The 22062-nt window shown below is 43.6% G+C and overlaps 1 protein-coding gene across 1 annotated transcript in view; it reads right to left on the bottom strand.

Moving 5' to 3' along the window:
• CFAP251 (cilia and flagella associated protein 251) overlaps positions 1–22062 on the bottom strand; it is a 57692-nt gene that overhangs the window by 18527 nt on the left and 17103 nt on the right. The window contains exons 9-15 of the mRNA XM_077747955.1: positions 16520–16597; positions 15174–15224; positions 12830–13044; positions 7921–8035; positions 7106–7269; positions 2632–2722; positions 2280–2423 (exon numbers count right to left, since the gene is read on the bottom strand). Of these exons, the coding sequence (XP_077604081.1) occupies positions 2280–2423; positions 2632–2722; positions 7106–7269; positions 7921–8035; positions 12830–13044; positions 15174–15224; positions 16520–16597 (858 nt within the window). The remainder of the gene's footprint in view (positions 1–2279; positions 2424–2631; positions 2723–7105; positions 7270–7920; positions 8036–12829; positions 13045–15173; positions 15225–16519; positions 16598–22062) is intronic.

The following is a 22062-nucleotide window of genomic DNA, read 5'->3' on the forward strand; positions in this document are numbered from 1 at the left end:
AAAAATAAAAATAAATAAAAAATAAATAAAATAAAAAGATTTGTAGTAAGAAAAAAAGCTTTTCCACAACAAAAAGAAATTAGTAAAATGAAATGAATAAGAGAAAATATTTGCAAACCACATATCTACTATGTGGGGCTACTATTGTATATAAGGAACCATATAACCCAAGAGCAAAAAAATAAATAACCCAATTTAAAAATGGGCTAAACATCTGAATAAGCATTTTGCCAAAAAAGATATTCAAACATGAAAAGGTGCTCAACGACACTTATCATTAGGAAAATACAGATCAAAGCCATAATGAGCTATCACTTCACATTTGCTAGAATGGCTATCATCAAAGACAAAAGGTAAGTGGTGCTGAGGCTGTGAAGAAGAGGGGTCCCTTCTGCACTGTTGGTGGGAATAAAGAAAGAAAGAAAATGTGATTTATGTCTATATCATGGAACACTATTCATCTATAAAAAAGAAGGAACTCTTGCCGTTTACGACAACATGGATGAAACTTGAGGGCATTCTGCTAAGTGAAATAAGTCAAAGAAAGACAAATACATGTATGTGGAATCTAGAAAGACCCCTAACTCGTAGAAACAGAAAACAGAGAGTGGCTGCCAGGGTACAAACTTCCAGTTGTAAGATGAAAAAGTCCTGGGGATGTAATATACAGCATGAGGACTATATTTAATGATACTGTATTGCATGTTTGAAAGTCACTAGAAAGTAGATTTTAAAAGTTCTCACTGCACCAAAAAATTATAACTGTGTGCAGGTGATGGGTCTGTTAACTAACCTTCTGTAGTGATCATTTTGCAACAATACATATATAAAATTACTAAACTGCATGCCTTAAACTATATAGTGTTGTATGTCAGTTCTATCTTAGTAAAGCTGGGGGGAAAAAGTATATTGTCAAGGAAGTTTTACCGCCATGCTTACAAAACAACAGTTACTGAGAATGTTGATACAAATACATACAAATATATACATATACACAGGTGTGCCTATATACACACATAGATCTGTAGATAGATAGATAGATAGATAGATGTATATACACACATCCTCTATAAACTGTTTATATTGTCAGATACACATAATGCCATATAATGCCAAATCCTTATTTAAAAATATAGATGTATCTATATCCATATATAAAATAGAAGGAAATTCACTAAAATGTTAACAGTGATTATCTCTGAATAATTTTTATTTTCTTCTTTATAGTTCTATTTTCTAAACAAAAGTTATAAAAGTAAGGCATATCCTTTAAAAATCATGTGTTCAGAGAATTATTAATAAATAGAAAAGGCTTCTGATATAACATTGAGAGGAAATCTAGGATAAAAATGTATATTCAACCAATCAGGTTTTTAAATTTTATATACATATAAAATATATATACACATTTTATATAGCTATCCAGGAAAATACTAAAAACTGTTAAGTCTGTATAGTGGGATTATAAGTAATTTTCTTCATTTCATTTGTGTACCTTTTCCAAGCTTTTTTTTTTTAAAGATTTTATAAAATGTTTATTTACTTGGGGGCGGGGCAGAGAGAGAGGATCGGAAGCTGGCTCTGTGCAGGGCTCAAACTCATACACCATGAGATCATGACCTGAGCCAGAGTGGGGGGCTTAACCGACCGAGCCACCCGGGCGCCCCAAACTTTCTACAATGAGAATGTGTTAACATCTCAAATCTGAAAGAAAACCCAGTCAATTGCATTGTAAACCACGGTTTCTAAGAGGACCATTTTCCCTCGAATGCTTCTGGACCGTTGGAGCCCTTTGCAGCCAGGCGTGTTTTGTGAGGTGATGAGGAGTAACTGTCTTCTGAGCCCACAGCACGGGACGAGTGCCCACCTCCCAGAGGTGCCCCATTCACACAGGCCAGGTTAACAGCAACTACGCCGCAGTAAAGATTATCCCGATAACGACCATTTACAGAGCTTTTCCTATGCACCTGGCCCCATGCCAAGTGCTTTGTGGGCATTTCTCAGGCATCATCTCCTTGAACTTACCAGGGGCCAGTCTGTCTAATTCCAAAACTCAAGCTCTTACCAGCATCAAACTCTGGTAAGGAAGAAGTCTTTAAGGAATATCTTTGTGGTAAGTCTGCTTCTAAGGAGCGTGTCTGGGATGCCCAGAACCTTCTTTTTGATCCATTTTCGTAAGAATAACATTAAATTTTTACTTTGACCTATAATTATTGTTCCCAGAGGTCGTTTTCATGAATAACATGTCTTACTGCTGTTGTTGTTTTCGTTTTGCCTACCTTTTCCTCGGAGGGGTAGAAGCCAATTGCTCTCATGACAAAAGGAAGCTCCGACAGGCAAATGTGTTCCGACACCTTTCTGGTCTCCATTGTATCAATTCCTTGACTGCGGAGCTGAGAATAGTAAAAATAGTCTTCCAGCTCCTGCGTGCAAATACAATGAAACACAACACACATTTTGACTCAAGTCTGCAGCATCCATTAGGACTTCAAGGACATTTTCTAGAAAGTACATTTTGAGCTCAGTGGGGGAAAAGGCTTTGGAAAAAGGCAAGAAGGTTCACCCCGGGCACATTTGTTTTACAAACCTAACTAGATGTTACTAGGAAGGGTTTACTCTGAGGACAATTACCCTGTAGAATTTTCCTTCCCTGCCACCAGCCACCAGACCGTAGAACGGGGTCAAGTCTTCGCCCCCAAGAGACACCGCAGCCTCCAGAGCACTAGAACAGTGACAGAAACATCGCCGTCAGGGAGCACTCGTGCAGGAGCACAGGCCAGCCCCAGCCTGGCCGGCACTGCGGACCTCTGCAGAGTGTCACAGCGCCCGTACAAGGAGGGTCTCCATAACTTGTTAGGAAAAGTCCCTCCAAAACGAAGCTGAAAACGAAAAATTCAGTTTCAGTGTAGAACCTGGTGGTACAGGGCACCCGCCTTAATCATAGTGATATTCTCTCACTGATGACAGGACAGGTGATTAGCAGTTTGTCTGCAGCCTTGGGGGAGCACAGCACGCTCTCCTGAGGGAGGGAGGAGGGAGGGTCCCTGTGCGCTGAAACCACAATGCTCCCCAGTGGAGCTGCATCACTCGTGAAATCTGCATATGAACAGAGCCAAAAACCGGGATAAGTGCAGGTACACTGCCAACACTAATTGCTTCCAGAAAAACTCGGGAGGCCACGAGGGACCCATGCCAGTTGGATAAAAATAACCCTCTGCTCTCTAACATGGGGTCAGGTTTTCTAAAAATAGGCACTGTAAATGGTAAGAAAACCTACTTTTTTGTATGAGGCTGACTGCCCCCCACGAAATACATGTAATGGGAAATCATCGTAATAATCCACTAACTGGATTTCTGCTAATCAGGCCATTAGCCCCTTCATTGGGTTATTAAAACACACTTCGGTGCAGACCACAGTGGGGAAGGGGTTAAGTATCCAGAATCTGGAGTCAAAGGGACACCGTGTGAGTCCTGGCTCTGCCACCTGCCAGCAGAGCGACAACCTCCCTGGGCCCCGGTTTCCTCATCCATTAAGTGGGAATAACCACAGGTCTGCTTCACAGGGCTGTTGAGAAACAAAGTGAAGGCACATAAAGGGTTTGACACGAAGCCCTTTGTTCTCCTCCGTGATGAGTGTTTGTTAGCTGTGGTGTTTAATCAGAAAGACCTGGATGTGAATTCCAGCCCCACCACTCGCTCCAGTGCTTGGGAGGGTCATTTAACGCCTGGAGCTAGTTTCCAGATACCTGGGGATACCACAGAGGGGACACTGCCAGTCCTTGCCTCCCAGGACGGCTATGAGGATGAAATCAGACAATGGGTGGAAAGCAGTCAGCACAGGGCCCAGCCCAGCCAAGGCTCAGCACAAGGAGCGACTATTACTGTTAAGCTTGGCATCACTATATGCCTGCACAGCTCTCCTCTTCAAAGAGTCAGCCACAAAACCGTGCTGGCTGTCTTGTCGGAGGAGCCGTGTACGCAGGCTGCTGTGGGTCTGGGGGAGCTGGTGTTTCTCCAGCTGGGCCCAGGCTTCACCTGGCTCTCGGCTCTGAGATTAGCCATCGAGGCAGGTATCCAGCTGACAGGGCTCCTTCTCTGTGGCCTCCCAGCCTTGCCCAGGCCCAATCCCTATGGGCTCTGGAACAGGGCCAGGTAGGTAAAAGCCAAAATTGGCACAGAGGAGCCTGTCACTAGCAGGAGTGCCTGGGAAAGGCTCACAAGAGCTCCGGATTCTCTGGGAACAGCACTCTGGTGGTCAGGACTGTGCTCTGTGCCCTGCTTCCTGGCCACCGTCGAATGACCCCAGAGAGCAAGAGGGACAGGACTGGCTTGTCCAAGCAGAGCTGGGGAAAGAGACCCACTCCCTGTGTGTTGAGAGCTCCAGATTGTGAATTCTGAGGACTGTCAGTGGCCATGTTCCCTCTGGGTGATGAAATCCATTGTGCAGAGAATGAAGCCAGTAGCAGAGCCAGGCAGAGAGCACATGGCGAGGGCATCGGGTGCACACAGTCCCTGCGCCTCCTGCAGCGTGGTTACCTGAGATGTCCATGACCTTCTCACTGATCCCCCTTTGTGCTTCAGCTGGCTTTCTAATACTTGCAACAAAGAAAAGGGGGTCATTAGGGCACAAAGGGGAAGTATACTTATTGAAAACCTACTGTGGGCTGAGACACACTTGTGGGACAGGAGCCCACTCAGGAGAAGCAGCGAACACTGTAATTAGCACACAGTAAGTGTTTAGCAAATGCCCCCTGGGGGAGGAGGCAGGCAAGGAACAGCAGCAGTGGTCATCTTTACCCTCAAAACACTGATGGTATTCCCATTTAACAGACGGAGAAACTGAGACTCAGAAGTTAAGAGACTACTAGCCTGAGGTCATAGAGCAAGCAGGCAGGAACGGTGGTATTTGAATCTGAGTCTTTCCGCTCCTGTTTGAACACAGCAGCTGGACCCCAGGTGGGTATGAGGTTGAGCATACAAAAAGCAATGGGGGGTTTAAAAACGGGTGCCGGGGGTGCCTGGGTGGCTCAGTCAGTTGAATGTCCCACTCTTGATTTTGGCTCAGGTTATGATCCCAGGGTCCTAGGATCGAGCCCTGAGTCAGGCTCCACACTGAACATGGAACCTGGCTTAAGATTCTCTTTCCCTCTGCCCTACTTCCCCGCTCACTCTAAACAAACAAACAAACAAACCCATAAAAACCAAACAGGAGCCATACAAGGGGAGGAAACGAGTAGCATAACCAGCAAAGACAGAGCAAAGGCACAGCATGGGACGTGTGGAATGAGCCCCAGGAGAAGATAAAAGGAAGGGGTCTGCCCTGGAGAAGGTCCATGTGCTGCAGCGATGGTATTTGAGCCCAGGAGCACCCAGATTAAAATCATGGGAACAGGAGCGGACTTAACATCTTTACTTCACCCTATGACTCACCAACATTAGACTAGCAGGGAATTTTGTTTGTTTACTTGTTTAGGGTTGTTACATTTCTTCCCAGTAGTGAAGCACTGAACATATTAAGACACCAGAAGCAGCAATGAAGTGCTAATTAGCTTATAATGATCCTTTGTCCCCACAACAGATTAAATTGAAATTCTCAGAAGCCTGGACTCTGGCCAGGCCCAGGAAAGCCATTGGAAAGCGGGTGCCTATTTTTTTTTCTTTAATCTCTACCATTATTATTGAGATGGCAAAAATGAAAAGGGGGGGGGTTGGAGTCTGTTCTCTCAGCAGGGTGTGGCTCCCCCCCTCTGTTCTTGGGACNACTTTTCAGTGGGAGAGCTCACCTCCAGCTTCCAAATTCCCAATTTCCCACGATCTGCTCTCCTAGGTGAAGGCAGAGGTGAAGGTCAGAGTTGCAACTGCAGCCTGGAGCCAGCGAGGATCCAGAGCAGACTTACCTGGCTACTTGTGCTCATAGTCAGGTTAAGAAAAAGAAGCTTCAATGTCTGCCGTAAAAGAAAGACGTCCGCTTGGCAGCTGGCAGGGGATACACTTTCACTGGGAGCCATGAATCGAAGGAAGGCAGGATTCTTTAAAAGGTGCTGTCTGTACCAGTTCTTCAATGGGACGCTGCCTGGCAGCGTCTGAGAGGCAGGGGCTGGGAGAAGGTGTTCGGGGATGGGCACTGGCTCTGCCATGTGGCAGCTCAGTGAATTTGGGTAGATGAGAGGGTTACCGTAGTACTTGCCCCCTTTTTCGGGAAGGCTCTTTAATAAGACCTTCACAAGGAAGAATGGAAGAGAGGAAAAATGTACTGAGCCTTAGCTCTGTGCCAGGTGCTTTCCCTGTATTAACCTACTTAATCCTTACAAGGACCCTATTAAAGTCCCTATTATTACCCTCCTCCCCCCCACCCCCCATTTCACAGACAAGGAATCTAAAGATCAGAGATGCGACGTGCCCTAGGTCGCACAGCCAGCAGAAAATAGGCTCCACATCCAAACCTGTCTCTTGGACCTCAAAGCACGGGTACTTTCCGATGCTCAATCCCGGGCTTCTCCAGCCTCGCCCGGGACAGGGCGTCTCAGCTCAGGGCACGTGGGTGAGAAGAGCAGAGTGGACACACATGTTTCAAATAAGATTCCTACTATTTCTGTTACACACGCTTGGGAGATTTGGGCACGATCTTTGTGGCTGGTGGGAATGTAGGTAACAGAGTAGGAAGTATTTCAGGGGCCACACTGAGCACAGTGGAGGCATGCTGCCTTCGCTGCAAATAGTAGTGAATAGTAACCTTTTGTGTCCATCGGTATGGACAGATGTCATGGGCAGGAACCTGAACTCCAGGCCTGTAGGGGTTTAACACCCGTCTGCTGTTACTGGTTAAGAAAAGAGGGTCTGGGGGTGCCCAGGTTGCTCAGTCAGTTGAGCATCTGACTTCAGCTCAGGTCATGATCTTGCAGTTTGTAAGTTCGAGCCCCACGTTGGGCTCTGTGCTGACAGCTCAGAGCCTGGAGCCTGCTGCAGATCCTGTGTGTGTCTCTCTCTCTGCCCCACCCCCACTCTCACTCGTCTCTCTCTCTTTCAAAAATAAACAAACATTAAGAAAAGAGCATCTACACTTGACACCTTCCTTGTGGGGTAGGGTTCTTGCCTCACCACCTACCTTAAGTTGATTTCCCACTGCACCACCGATCGATCCCGCCCTCCTGCTGTGAAGGCATAACACCCGTCATAGGAAAGGGCCATTCCAGCCACCCCGCTTGGGTGGCATATAATAGCAGATGTCTTATGTGGATTGCCATCGATTGGTAAGATCTGAAGTCCAACCTAGGGAGGAATATGTAATCGGAATTTCAGATTCAGACCACTGGGGCCCAGGCCAAGGCCTGGCACATTCATGTGTTACTTCCGGTTCTTTTTACCAGAAGGACACGTGCGTCTGGAGCCACCTCAGTGTGTGAGAGCCGCACATTTCACGTGGCCAGGGGCTCACATGCACTGACCTCTGTGGGGCGGTCCCTTAGGAGAGAGACGCCAGGTCCCGGTAGAGACACAGGAAGGAAGCTTTTGCTTGTCTTCAAGCAAATAGTCAGATATCCAAGGATTTCCTGGTTAATTCTGGAATCCTATGATTTTATGCTTTTCAATAGATTATTTATCAAATGTAGAACTAAGTGTAACTACTTTGCACATCTTTATCAGATTTTTCCACGTAAATAAATCAGGAAGAAAAAAATCCTTTGGTGACCATGTGTCTTCACGAGAGTACAGAAAATACAATTAACTCTGTTCAAAAATGCCTCCTAAGACCCATTTTCACTCATCAATGGCAAACTACAGTATCACTGTTGATTGACTAGGACACAGTAATGGGGCTTGGCTATGACACCCAGCGTCCTAGAGTCTGATCCTACTTAGGGCTGTGCCCCTGAAAACCCACAGAGTCATCTCACAGAGGCAGAGAGCAAAGGCCAATACCTTGTCTCTGTTAATAAACACCATGTAGCGTTTCTGCAGGTCCAAGGTGCTTTTCACAGGGAGGATCTGTACCTGCTCAATGGAAGAGCCGTAAACTGGCCCAAGAAGTGTCTTTCTGCATGAGAAAAAAAAATATTTTTTTAATTCCACAAATCTGAATGTAGTTTTCCTGACTAGCTACCTTTCCTGATACTGTATTCATTTTAAATTCAGAATTTCCCATCCCATCACTCAGCTAAGAACCTCTCTCAACCGCTGCTAACAGCTGCCATAAATAAGGGGCCAAGCCCCAAACCGTAAACACTCCAGGGAAAGTCTGATTGTGAAGATGCTTTCCGTGGTGGAGGCTCTGACTTCCCTCCCTGACAGCCGAGTGAGGGAACATTGCGCCTCGAGAATGTGTACAGGAACAAGGGACATGAAAAAGGCGGTGAACGAGTGACAAGCATTGGCGGGATGCAGGAAAACACCCCTTCCCCGGTGGTAGGCCGAGAGATTACGTCAGGTGCCATCTGTTGTTCCAGACGCGTGACACGCAGGTCCAAGTGCAACACAGAGACTTCCCAAAAAATCGTCTGTGAATCAAATTGTAACGAATTGTACCTCCGCCAACGGTCAGACTTCTTTCGCTCAAACTCTGTTAGGAATCTAATCTGATGCAAGGTTACGGGATGTCACCCTGAGCCCAGAGGAGGACTTTCCCTGAAGCTAGCAAAACAGGAGCTTCGGGGCTCTGCCTCACACAGGCATCTTCTGCGAGGGTGTGGAAGATGGACTGTTGTTGGAAAACTGCAGAAGGAAAGCGTAAGGGGGAAGGAGCGGGAGGTGGAGGGCGGTAGGGCCAGTTGTGAGAGCAGATGCCGGCCAGGCTGCAGGATGCTGCAGGGCGGCTGGGAGGGATCAGGTTGGATGATCCATGGTCAAGTTCATACACGTGGAGACTTAGGTGAAATGTCAGAAATTCTAAATGTCCACCTGAGGGACCACATGCTGGTTCGCCACCAGTCACCCTGTGTAGGGATGTCCGAGGACCTCTCCCAAGTATTCCTGAGTGGACAGAGGCGGGGAGACTATGGCTAAGAGCAGACTGATGTGAACCCCACGTGGAGGACGTGGGGCTGTCACCCACCGCCAGTGGGAACATGAGCGGGTGGCACTGCTTTGGTAACTGGTCTGGCAGTTCGTCATCGTGGTTAAACAGTTACCATGTGAGCTGGCAATTCTCTACCCAAGAGAAATGGAACGTGTATCTGCACAGAAATCCACACACAAATGTTCATAAGAGCCCAACACAGAGACAACACCAACACCCACCAATGGGTGAATGGATAGACAGATGGGGTAGATCTTTTTTTTTTTAATGTTTACTTATTTTTGAAAGAGAGACACAGTATGAGCAAGGGAGGGTCAGAGAGAGACGGAGACAGAATTCGAAGCAGGCTCCAGGCTCTGAGCTGTCAGCACGGAGACTGATGTAGGACCTGAGCTCACGAACTGTGAGATCATGACCTAAGCTGAAGTCGGACACTTAACCAACTGAGCTACCCAGGCGCCCCCAACTGGGGTACACCTATACAACAGAGTATTATTCAGCCATAAAAAAAGAACACTGAAACACGCCACGCCACAGATGAACCCTGAAAACAGGACACTGAGTGAAAGAAGCCAGACACAAAACATCACACAGTGTATAATTCCATGAAATATCCAGAATAGCAAAAGGCACAGAGACAGAACACAGACTGGTGGCTGTCAGGGGTGGGGCGGGAGTCAAGAAAGGAAGGAAGGAGGGTATGAGGGGGGTGGCTGCTAATGGGTGTGGGGTTTGTTTTTGGGGTGATGAAAATGCTCTTGGATTAGACAGTGGTAATAGTTGCACAACTTTGTGAATATAGTAAAAACCATTGAAAAGGGATAAACTTTAAAAAAAGAAAGAAAAGGGGTAAATTCTTTGATGTAAAATACATCTTAATTTAAGCAAAAAAAAAAAAAAGGGCAAACTAGGGGCATCTGGTCATGATCTCATGGTTCATAGGTTTGAGCCCCACGTCGGGCTCTGTGCTGACAGCTCAGAGCCTGGAGCCTGCTTCGGATTCTGTCTGTCTCTCTCTCTCTCTATTCCTCCCCCATTCGTGCTCTATCTCTCTCTTTTAAAAATAAATAAACGTTTGGGGCACCTAGGTGGCTCAGTCAGTTAAGTATCCGACTTCAGCTCAGGTCATGATCTCACGGGTTCATGGGTTCGAGCCCCACATCGAACTCTGTCCTGACAGCTGGCTCAGAGCCTGGAGCCTGCTTCAGATTCTGTGTCTCCCTCTCTCTCTGACCCTCCCTTGCTCACGATGTCTCTCTCTCTCTCTCTCAGAAATTAAAAATAAACAAACATTTTTTTAAAAAGGGTCAAACTATGGGGCGCCTGGGTGGCTTAGTCGGTTAAGCGTCCGACTTTCGCTCAGGTCATGATCTCGCGGTTCGTGGGNAACATTAAGTAGGTTAATATACACAAAACACTTGGAACAATTTCTAGCACATAGTAGGAGCTATGTAAAACATCTGACACATCTGACAATTTCATAAAGTTAGTATCTTTTGTATCTGATTTAAAAAGTATTACATATTCATTGTAAACAATTACACACATTTAGACACACAGAAGATAGAAAATCTACCTAGACCCCCACTTTGCTGCACTCTTTTATCCCAAGATAATCATGGATAATAGTTTGGTGTCTGGAACTTGAGAATTTCTTTTATGTATTCTAACCTATATAATTAGAATTTTATGTGAAAATTATATAAATTATAGAAACACCATTGTATATGATAATATAGTATGTCACAGAGATATTTCCATGATGCTACACAGAGAGCTTTTTCTTTCTTTCTTTTTTTTAAGTAGGCTTCACACCCAGCGCAGAGCTCAGTGTGGGGTTTGAACTCACGACCTTGAGTTTAAGACCTGAGCTGAGATCAAGAGTCAGATGTTTAACCCAGCCTTCCAGCTACCTCTCTTTTTATCTTTTCTACAAGCAGTATGAGATTTCAGTGTAGTGACAAGCCATCATTTAACTAATCCCCTATTAATGGACATCTGGATTGTTTCCACTTTTGAAAATATTTTCAAGCAAAACATCCTTTTACTTATGTCTTAGCATACTGTGTGAGGATGTCTGTGACATTCTTAGATATCAGATTAACAAATTAACAAATTAACAGTGGGTAACAATTGCTCTCCCAAAGGATGCCCCAGTTTCCACATCTCCCCAGCAGGCAGTGAGAGTGCCCACTCCCCCTATATCCTTGCCAACATTGTGCACTGTTGGTCATCTTTATATTTGCTAATCTGGTTCATGAAAAATGATGTCTTGCTTTCATTTACATCTCTGATACACTAGTGAATAGGTTTATTGGCCCTTTTCTGCAAATTGCCTTTTCAAGGTCTAAATATTTTGTAATGCATGTTAAAATTATTTTGGATTTATCATGAAAAGGCACTTCTTACCCAAGTAAGTGTATTTATGAGACTTTATTATTCCTACAACTTAAAAGATGCATTATGCAAGTGGCTTTACTTGAGAGTGATGGAGATGTTTTGGAACTAGATACAGGTGGTAGTTGCATGACATTGTGAATGCCAGTGAATTGTTCATTTTAAAATGGTTAGTTTTGGGGCACCTGGGTGGCTTAGTCGGTTAAGCATACGACTTTGGCTCAGGTCATGATCTCAGTTTGTGAGTTCACGCCCCATGCTAGGCTCTGCATTGACAGCTTAGAGCCTGGAGCCCACTTTGGATTCTCTGTCTCCCTTTCTCTCTCTGCCCTTACCCTGCTTGTGTTCTCTCTATCTCTCAAAAATAAATAAATAAACATTAAAAAATAAAATGGTTAGTTTTTATGTTTTTTTAAATATTTGTTTATTTTTTAGAGAGAGTGTGTGTGAGTGAAAGGCAGAGAGAGGAGACACAGAATCTGAAGCAGGCTCCAGGCTCTGAGCTGTCAGCACAGAACCCAACACAAGGTTCAAACCCNTACAAGTTTTACATGCCTTGTCTCACAAAATCCTCATAAAATCACTCTGAGAGAGATAGTATTGTTATGCCCATTTTACAGATGGAAAAGTGGAGGCTCAGCAAAGTCCCTTGCCCAGGGTCCCTCAGGAAAGAATAGATGCATCTATTATGTGAACCCCTTTTTATCTGAGCCCCCATAGCCTCTCAAGTCAGTGAACTTCATAAATGTCTGTTGTATTTCATCTTCTCATATTGGGTAAGTTTTTAAAGTTTATTTATTTATTCCGAGAGAGAGAGAGAGAGAGAGAGGAAAAGAGAACCAGCAGGGGAGGACAGACAGAGGGAGACAGAGGATCTGAAGCAGGCTCTATGTTGACAGCAGAGAGCCTGAAGCGGGACTTGAACTCACAAACTGTGAGATCATGACCTGAGTGGAAGTCAGATGCTCAGCCAATTGAGCTACTCAGGCGCTCGGGTGGTTGTTATTTTGTAATCAGAAGAAAAAAAAAAAAAACCAACATACTTATTCATGTTATTTTCTTAAAGTATGTAAAATTTAGGGTGCAAAATAAAGTCTAATTAGTGTGGAAGAATAGACACGTTACTTTTTGTTTCACCAACACAAAGTGATTTTTTAAAGTAATACATGCCCATGATTAAAAAAAATAATAATAAAAGCAAACCAATTAGTACAAATGAGACTATAAAAAGAGGTGAATCTAAACCCCCACTCTGATCTTACTTCTCTGTTCTTTTCCACAGAGGCAATAGACGTTTCCAGTTAACAATGAATTTCCCCAGAAATATTCTATGCATATACAAAATACATGTATACATCCAAAAGGTTTTTCAAATACTTTTGTAATCCTTGATAGCTACTTTTTAATTAAGTTAATTACCTATCAACTGTAGTAAGCACAGTGATGCCCTCCTTCTGCAAATGAACCAATTTACAAGGTTTGATATAAGGAAAGCCTGGAGAGGCGGAGGCGGACGATGGGGGGCGGTATATGTCCCAGACAACCAGCTTCCCTTCCATTGTTGCTGAGAGTATTTGTGTTAAATTCAAATGAAAGACTGACTGGCTAAATCTTCCCACAAGCTTGTTGAATGTCTGCATTTCAAAAGACAGATTATAAGTTACCATTGGTAATAAATATAAAACAAAGTATTCATTAATATGGCATTTATAATATTACACTGAAATACAGTAGGAAAAAGATATGATTTAAACAAAACAACCGCTAACAAACCTCTCCCTTGTGGATTGCCTTGGTGCAGGCAGTTCTGAGCCTCTGAAGGTTTGCTCGGAGCCAAGTGATGGGCTATGTACTGTGCTAATTAAACTGTTTGCTTAAAGCAAATGAAAGAGTGGCTAATCACTTGTTTATACCTGTTCAACTTCTCTTACTGGGGTTTCAGAGGCTGATAAAGAGACTAATGCCTGTCGTGAGCAGGCTCCAGTTGTAAGATATCATAAAGTAGTTACCCCAGCCTCATAATGATAACCTTTTTTCCCCACCAGTAGAAATTAAGTGCTGTACGGTATAGAGATGCCCCTGACTCCTTATGAAATGTGTGCTACATAAAATAAGGCACTAGGCCATCCCTCTTAGGCAATGTCTTAGAGGTGAAGTATCGAAGGATCTCAGAGCAGTGAGTGAGGCCCCACAGTGAATGTTTAGCCAAGGAGTAAATCAAAGAAACTCTGCATTTTGTCATGCAAGACAGGACAGCATGTCTGCTGCCCGGGTCTCCGACTACAAAGAGAAGACCCTACGGTTTATGTCTTTTGCCTTGAACGCAATAGGGTCAGGAACACAGGAGCCGATTAAGCAAGAGCAGCTCTGATTCAATACAAGGCTCATCATCTCAAGCTATAGCCAATGTTCATTTGTGGGTTCTGTATTTGCAAATTCACCTCCTCGCTGAAATTTATTTATAACCCAAATCAATCCTTGTGGGACTTAAAATGATCATTTGCGGACGTGCACATGTGCAGAGTGGCAAAACACTGGACTCTGCCTGGGTGCACACTCCTGGCTGAGGTCGAGCAAGGACACACCCTGCCTTCTTATTTCATCTCTCAAACTGTAAACAAGTTTGCTTTTCGTGGTCTGTTTAGTGCCATGTTGTTTGCGGATTTGAGGTGCTTTTTGTTGGTGATTTCAGTATTTAAACTGGCCCCAAACAAGACACCGAAATGCCGTCTAGCGTTCCTGAGTGCAGGAAGGTTACGACGTGCCTTCCAGGAGATGGACCTGCATTAGATAACCTTCATCCAGGCATGCGTTCCAGAGCTGTTGGCTGTGAGTCAAAGTTAATGAATCAACATTATGTATTAAATATGGTGTCTTTAAACAAAAACATACATAAAACAAGGTTAGGCATCTATCTGTTGGCAAAAATGTTATGACCAGAGGCTGGCAGGAACCAAATCCTGCATTTCTCCTAGGAGCAAGGACTTCGTATTCACTATCTGCAGAGACTCAATGCAACATAATGGCCACAAATAACGAGAACTGCCTTTATTTTCTGATAACTTTGATTTATGAAAAAGTTTGCAAACAGAATATTCTCTCCGTGCATTCATCTGTCTCATATTATTTTGGCATGCCCTCTTAAAAAATAAGTTTCTATAAATCATAACAAGAGTGAAGAACGGAAGCAGAAGAAACATGATAAAGTACTCGCCGAGAGCAGATTACATGAGTGTCAAATGCAGAAAAACGCCGTAGGAGACAGGACCCCAGTTCCATCTGGGACGGGGCAGCTGGAGGCGAGCAGGCGAGACAAACAGTGTCCTCCAGCCCCGCTGCACCACCTTGCTCTGGGTTGTTAAACATCCAGATACCCAGCATCAGGTTTTATTACTCTGAAAACTGGGTGGCTTAAAAAGGAACCACCCATGTTCAACTATTTATTACATCACTCCAAATTAATTTTCATTCTGTGTCTCTCTCACACACACACACACACACACACACACCAGTAAAGCCATCGCTTTTTTGGGTATTTTTCCAGGGTAGTCAACTATCTTTTCCATAATATTTTATTTTGAACAATGATCCATTATTTTCAGCAGGCAATTCAATATGGTGAAGGATCAAGTACAAAATTCAAATGATTTCCCAGTGGCTTAATATGAAGACATACAAAGAGTCGCCCAAAGCGACTAAGCTCACACATACATAATCACTCGGCACAAAACCTGACATATAAAAGTGGAACAGGCATACTCACTTTTTCTGTTAAACGTGGGGCACTGTGAGCGAGTATACCTTCCTCTTCATACTGATAGGTACAGAAAAAATAATCACTACTAAAAACAAGACTTGGTTTCCCAAAGAAGAACTAATATAACTACAAAATCAAAACAAATGCATCTAAACAGGGTCAGAGCTTTGCAATCTCTATAGATAAGAGAGCCCACTGCCTCCAGGAACATCTGAAAACATTCTGACAGAAGAGTAAATACATTAAAAAATGCCACAAATGGTTGTGACTTTAAATGGGAGTTAATGCAAATCTGAATTCTACATTTGTAAGGCATTAAAGCTACAATAAATACTGGAAGGAAAGACTACCACTGAAAATCAGTGATTCATTCAATTGGTGCTTTTGTATTGCATTTTTAACTCAGGTAAAATTCACATAACATAAAATTAACCATTTATCATTTAGTACATGAATACATTTAGTACATTAATAATGCTGCGCAGCCATCAGCTCTGTCTAGTTCCAGAACAGTTTCATCACCCCAAAAGGAAGCCCCCTCCCACTCTCCATTAAGCAGTCCCACATGCTGTGCCCCGAGCCCCCAACAACCACCATTCTGCACTCTGTCTCATGGATTTTCCTGTCCTGGACATCTCCTATCAGCGCAATCTTACGGCACATGGCTTCTGTGTCTGGCTTCTTTCATTTAGCATCATGCTTTTGAGATTCATCCACATTGCCACAGGTGTCAGGGCCTCGTTCTTTTTTATGGCTGAGTCATATTCCACTGTTTATGGATTTGCCACATTTTGTTTCTGCATTCGTGAGCTAGCAGACATATGGCCTGCTTCTACCTCTTGGTTATTGCAAATAATGCTGCCACTATGAACATTTGTATGTGGGTATTTGTTTGAATGCCTGTTTTACATTCTCTTACATTTAGGAATTGCTGAGTCCTATGGTAATTTTATTTTTAGCTTTTGATGTTTTTTTTAATCTCATGATTCCACCCTGTGTCAGTATACATATTGCTGATCTGTTTGCTAATCCCTATAAAAGCCAAGGTCTTGAAAAACCCTTTATTTTAAACCTGTTAAATACATTCAAATAAATATTTGCCTCATTACCTAAAAACATTAGGTAATGTTTTAAGTAATTTTTTAGGTAATGAAATTTAAATTATTTGCTTCTGATTTAATACACTAATTATCAATGAAACTAAAGTAAATATAATGAAATCAAAACATTTTAATACATATTTATTGTTTCCTAAGTAGATACTGTATTGTTACATTACCAATATATCTGTACTACAGAATGAACACATACTTGTCCCCATATTTAAGACTAATCAAAATATTTCTACTTACCCACAAATAATATATTGCCTGTGTTTTACTATTGCTCACCAATTCTTTATTATTTGTTGGATTAAAAGTAAGGTAGTTCTGAAATATAAAGTATGGACATATATTACATTACAATAAATTTTCTGTTTCTCTCTGGTTAAGCTAACTGTTAAAATTAAATAATATTTTTATTATAATAAAAAGCTGGATAGGAATATAAAACAGAAAAGACACGGCATTTCGTAAGCAATAGGAATATAATTTAAACACTGAGTGTTAAAATTAATGGTCTCAAATGTGTTCCCTTTCCTATTTAGTCTTATTTATTATAATTCATCATCTGTAAATTGAAAGAAGCAAAGGTAGAACAATATTCACTAATAACCTTTTCTCTGTGTCCTTTTGGACAAAAACTGCTGCATACACATTTCTAAATTTGACAAGGCCACAAGGTAACTTGGAATGAATGCCAAATACTGGAAGGAGTTTCTGATTTCTGCCAAAGCAGTGAATAGCACGCATTGCCTGGCTCCCTTCCCAAAAAGCCTGCAGCGACTGTGGAAGCGAGGAAACCATGAAATGCAAGAACTAAAACAAATAGCAACAACACAGCAGAAATCTGTGGGGAGACTTCGGCACAAGTCCTGCCCGTGTGTGTGCGTGGGGGGTGGGGGTGGCTACAGCATGGGGTGAAGGGCTGCAGGAGGCAGCCCTGGGAAGCGGGTTCCAGAAATACGTCTTGGGGCACTTGGGGGGCTCAGTCGGTTGAGCATCCGACTTCAGCTTAGGTCATGATCTCATGGTTCGTGAGTTCAAGCCCCACATTGGGCTTATTGCTGTCAATGCAGAGCCCGCTTTGGATCCTCTGTTCCCCTCTCTTTGCCCCTCCCCTGCTCACTTGCTCTCTAAAAAATAAATAAACATTAGAAAGAAAGAAGGAAGGAAGGAAGGAAGGAAGGAAGGAAGGAGAGAGAAAGAAAGAAAGAAAGAAAGANAACGTAATGTAAAAGCCCAGTGCCAATGTCTGAGAAGTAATTGCAGGACAACTCAAAGGCTTGGGGGGGAGGGGTGGCAAAGAACTGACAAAAGCAAGTGTACTTCACAAAGGCTGGAAATCAGCCTCAGATCACTCAATCTCTGATTCAATTAATCAAAGTTAATCTCTGATTAATCAGTTAATCAGAGATTAATCAGTTAATCAGAGATTAACTTTGCCAGATGCCAGTAAGAATCAAAAGTAAGTCTTCCTTGGAGAAAGTTATCATTTCAAGCTTCAAATTACTCCTATATTTAAAACCACGACATTAGGGATTCAATGAAATATAACCAGGCAAATGAAAGAGATGTATCCAAATAACTGAAAACCAAGGGGGAAAGCAATTGTTCAGAGGGAGACCCTCAGGAGATCCAAGTACAGCATCAACACACCGTGGTTAGTATGTGCAAGAAAGCAGAGGGCCAGATGAGTAATCTCAGCTGATAACTCTAGTTTTAAAAAGAATCAAATGGAAATTCTAGGTCTGAAAAAAATGATTTTTAAAAAACTCAAAATATGGGTGCCTATGTAGCTCAGTCGGTTAAGCGCCCGACTTTGATCATGATCCCACAGTTCATAAGTTTGAGAACCACACTGGGCTCTATACTGACAGTGCAGAGCCCACTTCAAATCCTCTGTTTCCCTCTCTCTCTGCCCCTCCCCACTTGCTCTCTCCTCTCAAAAATAAACATTTTAAAAAAACAACCTCAAAATAGAATTTAACAGAAAATTAAATATAGCCAAAGAAATGATTAGTCAGTACAAAAAGAAGGTAAGTTATAAGACAAAGTATCCAGACTGAAGCATAAAGACACAAAAGAATAGAAAATATAGGCAAGAAAAGAAGAGACATATATGACAAGATGGAAATATCTAATGTATGTATAATTGGAGCACCGGAAGGAGAGGAAAGAAAAAAATGTGGTAGAAGTAATGTTTAAAAACACAATAATGGAGAATTTCCAAAACTGAGGAAAGACATGACATTCCAAGTTCAAAAAACCCAGAAAGATAAGTTTTGGGTTTTAAGGTGGGAGGTTTTTTTTGTTTTTTGGTAAGTAATCTCTATGCCCAATGTGGGGCTCAAACTCATGCCCTAAGATCAAGAGTACTATGTTCTTCCAACTGAGCCAGCCAGGAGCCCTGGTTTTGTTTTTTGTTTTTGTTTTCTGGTTTTTTTAAATCTTTAACATTTATTTAGTTTTTTTAAGAGAGAGAGAAAGATAGAGTATGAGCTGCTGAAGAGCAGAGACAGAGGGAGATAGAGAATCCAAAGCAGGCTCCAGGCTCTGAGCTGTCAGCACAGAGCCCAATGCATGGCTTGAACTCATGAACTGTGAGATCATGACCTGAACTGAAGTTGGATGCCTAATGGACTGAACCACCAGGAGCTCCTAATTTTGGTTTTGTTTTTTTTTTAAAGCAACAACATACCCATATACATACTTACACATCATCAAAAACTGTTGAAAACCGGGCACCTGGAGGCCCAGTCTGTTCAGCATCTGACTTTGGCCCTCCCCCACTCACACACATTCTCTCTCTCTCAAAAATAAATAAACATTAAATTTTTTGAATATATTATTTAAAATTTAAAAAAAAACCCAAAACCTATTGAAAGGCAACAGGAAATCTTAAAAACAGCCAGAGGGGCAGGAGGGGAAAGACACATAACTTTCAAAAGAGGGAACAGTAAGATTGATGGCTGACTTCTCAACAGAAATGGCCTAAGTCTGAAGACAATGGAATAAGATCTTGAAAGTACTGAAATAAGATAACTACCACCCTAAAATCCTATAGTTAGGGAAAACAGCCTTCAAAAACAAAGATAATTACCAAAGGAAATGAAAGCATACATCCCTACAAAGACTTGTGCATGAAAGTTCACGCAGCTCTGTTTTCAACAGCCACAAACAGGAGACAATGCAAATATCTTTCAACAGTGAATAGACAAACAAATTTTGACACATCCATTCAACACACGCCATTCAGCATTAACATGATAAAGGACACATAAAGAATAATATCAAGGAATAAACTGTTGATACATGCAACAACATGGATGAATCTCAAAAATAAATTTGAGTGAGAGAAACCAGAGCCCCCCACAAAGAGTCCATTTCTGTACAATTCTAGGGCATGGAAACTAATAAAACATTAACAAACAAGAGGGTAGATGTTAGGAGACAGGTGGAGGGGGAGTTTAGGTCTATTCACATGACAATGGGAAGTCACTGAAAGATTTTAAGAGAGGGATATAATGTGTTTTGCTCAAGAACTGCCATTCTGGGGGCACCTGGGTGGCTCAGTGGGCTAAGCTTCTGACTTCGGCTCAGGTCATGCTCTCACAGTTGGGTGAGTTCAAGCCCTCATCGGGCTCTGTGCTGACAGCTCAGAGCCTGGAGCCTGCTACCAATTCTGTGTCTCCCCCTCTCTGCCCCTTCCCTGCTCGTGCTCTGTCTCTCAAAAGTAAATAAATTAGAAAGAAAGGAAGGAAGGAAAGAAGGAAGGAAGGAAGGAAGGAAGGAAGGAAGGAAGGAAGGAAGGAAAAGGAAAGGGAGGGAAGGGAAAGGGAAGGGAAGGGAAGGGAACGGAAGGGAAGGGGGAAGGGGAGAGGGAAGGGAAGGGAAGGGAAGAGGGAAGGGAAGGGAAGAGAAGAGAAGAGGGAAGGGAAGAGGGGAGGGAAGAGGGGAGGGAAGGGAAGAGGGAAGGGAAGGGAAGGGAAGAGGCAAGGGAAGGGAAGGGAAGGGAACTACTACCACTCCGGCTGCCACAGGAAGGTCAGTAGCAGTGGTCAAGAGTGAACCCAGATGGGGCGCCTGGGTGGCTTAGTCGGTTGAGCGTCCGACTTTCGCTTAGGTCATGATCTCGCGGTTGGTGGGTTCGAGCCCCGCGTCGGGCTCTGTGCTGACTGCCAGCTCAGATCCTGGCGCCTGTTTCAGTCTGTGACTTCCTCTCTCTGACCCTCCCCTGCTCATGCTGTCTCTCTCTTTCTCCTAGAAATAAATAAAACATTTAAAAAAAAAAAAAGAGTGACACCAGATCAGCTGGGAGGATGTTGTAGTCACGCAGGTGGATGTGGTGGCCGTGGAAACAGAGAGGGGAGGAAGGACTTCGGGATGTACCTTGGGGGTACACAGTACTTCAAAGCCACGGGAATGGGTGAGAACACCCAGGAAGAAGGAGCAGCAAGAGCAGGAGCTCCCACGACTAAACCCTGGGTACCACCAACACTTAGAAGGTGTGCAGTGCAAGAGGAAGAGCCCACAGAGGAGCCCAGGAAAGAAGGCCAGTGAGAGAGCAGGAAATGCCCACCGGGAGGGATGCAGCTGAGGATTTAAAAGTGCTCCTTTGACTTGGAAGCACCGGGGACTATGATAAGCAGAGTTCTGGTAGATCCATGGGTGGGTGGAAGACAGATGAAAAGCACCAAAAGGTTCATCAACTGTACGACAGATAAATATAAGCTGTATTCTACTCAAACAAGGAGAAAGTACACAGCAGTGAAAATTAACGAATTATAGCTCAATGTTCAACATGGATGAACTGCAGAAACAAGGTGGAGAGAGCAAAGCAGTTATGATTCCAAATATGTCAAGATTAAAACAGGAGAAACGGAATAGGATGGTACGGAAGGATACGTACCTTGCAGGGGGAAACTATAAAGGCAAGCCAGGCAGTGTGTACACAAAACTGGGACACTGGTCAAGCTTAGGAAGCAAGGCTGGGGATGAGACTGGGGAAGGAGGACAAAGGGACTCGTACGGTTTGGATGATGTCCTCTAACTCGACCCTGCAGTGAGCACACAGGTACATTTTGTTTTCTTCCTTAAAATGTACACGTTTTGCATGGATGCCTTCTTTAGCAGTGAAAATATATAGAGATCAAATATTTGGGCACAAATGGATAACAAAGTTGGAAAACAAGTGCGGGCAGCTATTCTCAGATGTCTTACCGTGAAGAGGTGCAGAGGGCGAGAGCTGGAGGGACGCGCCCCATCAGAAGCGTTCTCTGAAGATGGGGAAGACTGAAGCCTGTGTGTTTGCTGAGGGGGTAACCCCCAAGCAGAGGGAGAGCTGATCACTGCAGGGGTGTGCCACGAGTAAGCGGGGAGAGACCCAGTGCACTGGGCTCGCATACATCCAGGGATGGATAATAGAAGGTGGGGGGGTGGAGGCAGGTCATAGGCCTAGGGGTGAGAGAGGCCAGGGTTTGCATCCCATGGCTCCCAGTTTCTTAGTGAAAAAATGAGAGAAATCATCAGCTGGGAGTAAAGAGGAAGGACCGGGGAGGTAAGAGGAGAAGATGTGAGACTGTTGTCTCTAGAAACGAAAAAGACAGCCTCCCAGAACTGCCAGGCAGTGTGGAGAGCTTGCTCCATACTTGTGACCCAAAGCCTAATAGAAGGAAGGAGCTGGGTTGGCGGGGCTCTCTCCAGACACGTCCAGCCACTCGATCTGGACACGGAGTCCATCCAGCCCTGGGGCATCTGCACAGCTGTCCAACAGCACTTTCCGCATGATGGAG

The sequence above is a fragment of the Crocuta crocuta genome, unplaced genomic scaffold (assembly GCF_008692635.1).
Source record: "Crocuta crocuta isolate KB4526 unplaced genomic scaffold, BGI_CrCroc_1.0 scaffold29, whole genome shotgun sequence".
NCBI classification, from domain to species: domain Eukaryota; kingdom Metazoa; phylum Chordata; class Mammalia; order Carnivora; family Hyaenidae; genus Crocuta; species Crocuta crocuta.